Consider the following 2,638-nt stretch of genomic DNA (forward strand, 5'->3'; position numbering starts at 1 on the left):
ACTGAAATGATTTAATATGTAAACATCTGAGTAATGCATACATTTTTCAGAAATATCCTTTCTTGAACAAAGCCAGCACAAGGTATCTGAATTTCACATCACAGTTAAGTGTGAAGGGAGTTTAATTACAGTTTATTTATCAGTATTATTATGGTACATACCAGTCCATCTGTTAGCAGCTTCTTTGGCTACTTTATTTGCTTGGCCTGAAAAAAAAATTATATATATAAAATGAAATGTATTTATATATATAAAATTATCTTTAGCTATGTGTACATTTATATTTTTTCATATGAACAAAACTTTTATAAAATTTATATATAAAATGGCTATGAAAAAAGCTGAAATAGTGACATAATATTGTATTTTACAAACTCTTGCAAATTCCTAAGGAAATTTAGGGAGCTGCAGTAATATTAGTAATTAATGGAAAGTCAAAGTGAACAATTTCCCTTTCCTAAGTGTCCATCATCATTGTACTTGCTCCTTTAAAGATAACATGTAAGTTTAAATGAGATGTTTTTCAAAGAACTCACCATACCAAAATACAAGTTAAATGTAATAAGAATTTTACTATACAGGCATTATAAGACCACAATAAGTGTGACTCTAAAAAAAATTTTAGTGATAAGAAAGTAGTCACATAGAAGGAAGGAATACACATCGTGCTATCAAATGTATCTGTATGTATATTATGTACTTCAAGTTAATCTGCACAGCACGTAACAGTGCCATGATTAATGGGACATTAACTATTACTTAAAATGATGGCATTTTAAATTGAAAGATAATTTATATGTTACAAAATTCAGCATACTAAACTATAAAATTCAGTAATTTTTATTTATTTACTTATTTAGGGACTGGGTCTCACTCTATCTCCCTAGCTGGAGTGCAGTGGTGTAATCATAGCTCACTGTAGCCTCAAACTCCTGGGCTTAAGCAATCCTCCTGCCTCAGTTTTCTGAGCAGCTGAGACTACAGGCATGCGCCACCATGCCCAGCTCATTTTTTTTAATTTCTTGTAGAGACCCCCTATCTCTACAAGATATTCTGCTATGTTGCCCAGGTTGGTCTCCAACTCCTGGCCTCAAGTGATCCTCCCCATCTTGGCCTCCTAAAGTGCTAGGATTACAGGTATGGGACACGATGCCTGACCTTCAGTGGTTTTTATGATATTCACAAAATTGTACAACCATTACTACTATTTAACTCCAGAACATTTTTTCATGACCCAAAAAAAAACCTTTGTGCCCCTTAGCACTCACTCCACATTCCTTCTCCCTCCGTCCCCTGGCAACTACTAACCTAGTTGCTGTCTCTTCTCTATGGATTTCCCTTTTGTGTACATTTCATATGAACGAAACACACAATATGTGGTCTTTTAGGTCTGGCCTCTCTCACTTAACACAATGTTTTCAAGGTTCATTCATGTATCAACACCTCATTCTTTTTTAAGCTAAGTACTATTTTACAATTTGCTTATCCATTTATCAGCTGATGGACATTTGGGTTGTTTATGCTAATACGAATAATAATTTTTGTGTGAACATGTTTTCAATCATCTTGGGTATATATTTTGGGGAAGAGATAAATTGTTTGCCAAAGTGGTAGCACCACTTTATAATACCACCAGCAATCTAAGAGGTCCAGTCTCTCCACATCCTCATCACTTATTATTTTCTATTTTTTTTTGAGACGGAGTTTTGCTCTTGTTGCCCAGGGTGGAATGCAATAGTGTGGTCTCGGCTCACTGCAACTTCCGCCTCCCAGGTTCAAGCAATTCTCCTGCCTCAGCCTCCAGAGTAGCTGGGATTACAGGCGTACGCCACCACGCCCAGCTAATTTTGTATTTTTAGTAGAGATGGGGTTTCACCATGTTGGTCAGGCTGGTCTCCAAGTCCCGACCTCAGGTGATCCGCCTGCCTTGGCCTCCCAAAGTGCTGGGATTACAGGCGTGAGCCACCGCACCCAGCCTCATTATTTTCTGTTTTTACATTATAGCTATCCTAATGGGTGTTGATATGGTTTGGCTGTGTCCCCACTCAAATCTCATCTTGAATTGTAACTCCCACAATTCTCAGGCGTTGTGAGAGGACCCCAGTGGGAAGGGATTGAATTATGGGGGCGGGTCTTTCCTGCACTGTTCTCATGATAGTGAATGAGTCTCACAAGATCTGATGGCTTTAAAAATAGGAGTTTCCCTGCACAAGCTCTCTTCTCTTGTCTGCCATCATGTGAGACATACCTTTCACCTTCCACCATGATTTTGAGGTTTCCCCAAACACGTGGCACTGTAAGTCCAATAAACCTCTTTCTTTTGTAAATTGCCAAGTTTCAGGTATGTCTTTATCAGCAGTGTAAAAACAGACTAATACAAGTGTGAAGTAGTATCTCACTGGGGTTCTGATTTGCATTTCCTAATGATTTTGTGCATCTTTTCATGTGCTTATTGGTCATCTGTGTATCTTATTGGGAGAAGTGTCTGTTCATATCCTTTGCTCATTTTTCAATTGGGTTGTCTTTTTATTGTCGTATTATGAGTTCTTTATATATTTTGGATACTAGGCACTTGTCAGATACAAAACTTGTGAATATTTTCTTCCATCCTGAGTTCACTTTTCACTTTTCTTTTTGT

General features: G+C 37.3%; 1 protein-coding gene across 1 annotated transcript in view; it reads right to left on the minus strand.

Moving 5' to 3' along the window:
* Positions 1-33: 33 nt before the first annotated feature.
* The window catches only part of MND1 (meiotic nuclear divisions 1 homolog (S. cerevisiae)), a 71,206-nt gene continuing 68,601 nt past the window's right edge, over positions 34-2,638 (minus strand). The window contains exon 5 of the mRNA XM_011969378.1: positions 34-206. Within this exon, the coding sequence (XP_011824768.1) occupies positions 189-206 (18 nt within the window). The 3' untranslated portion in view covers positions 34-188. The remainder of the gene's footprint in view (positions 207-2,638) is intronic.

Source organism: Mandrillus leucophaeus, unplaced genomic scaffold, assembly GCF_000951045.1.
Source record: "Mandrillus leucophaeus isolate KB7577 unplaced genomic scaffold, Mleu.le_1.0 Scaffold888, whole genome shotgun sequence".
In the NCBI taxonomy this organism is placed as follows: domain Eukaryota; kingdom Metazoa; phylum Chordata; class Mammalia; order Primates; family Cercopithecidae; genus Mandrillus; species Mandrillus leucophaeus.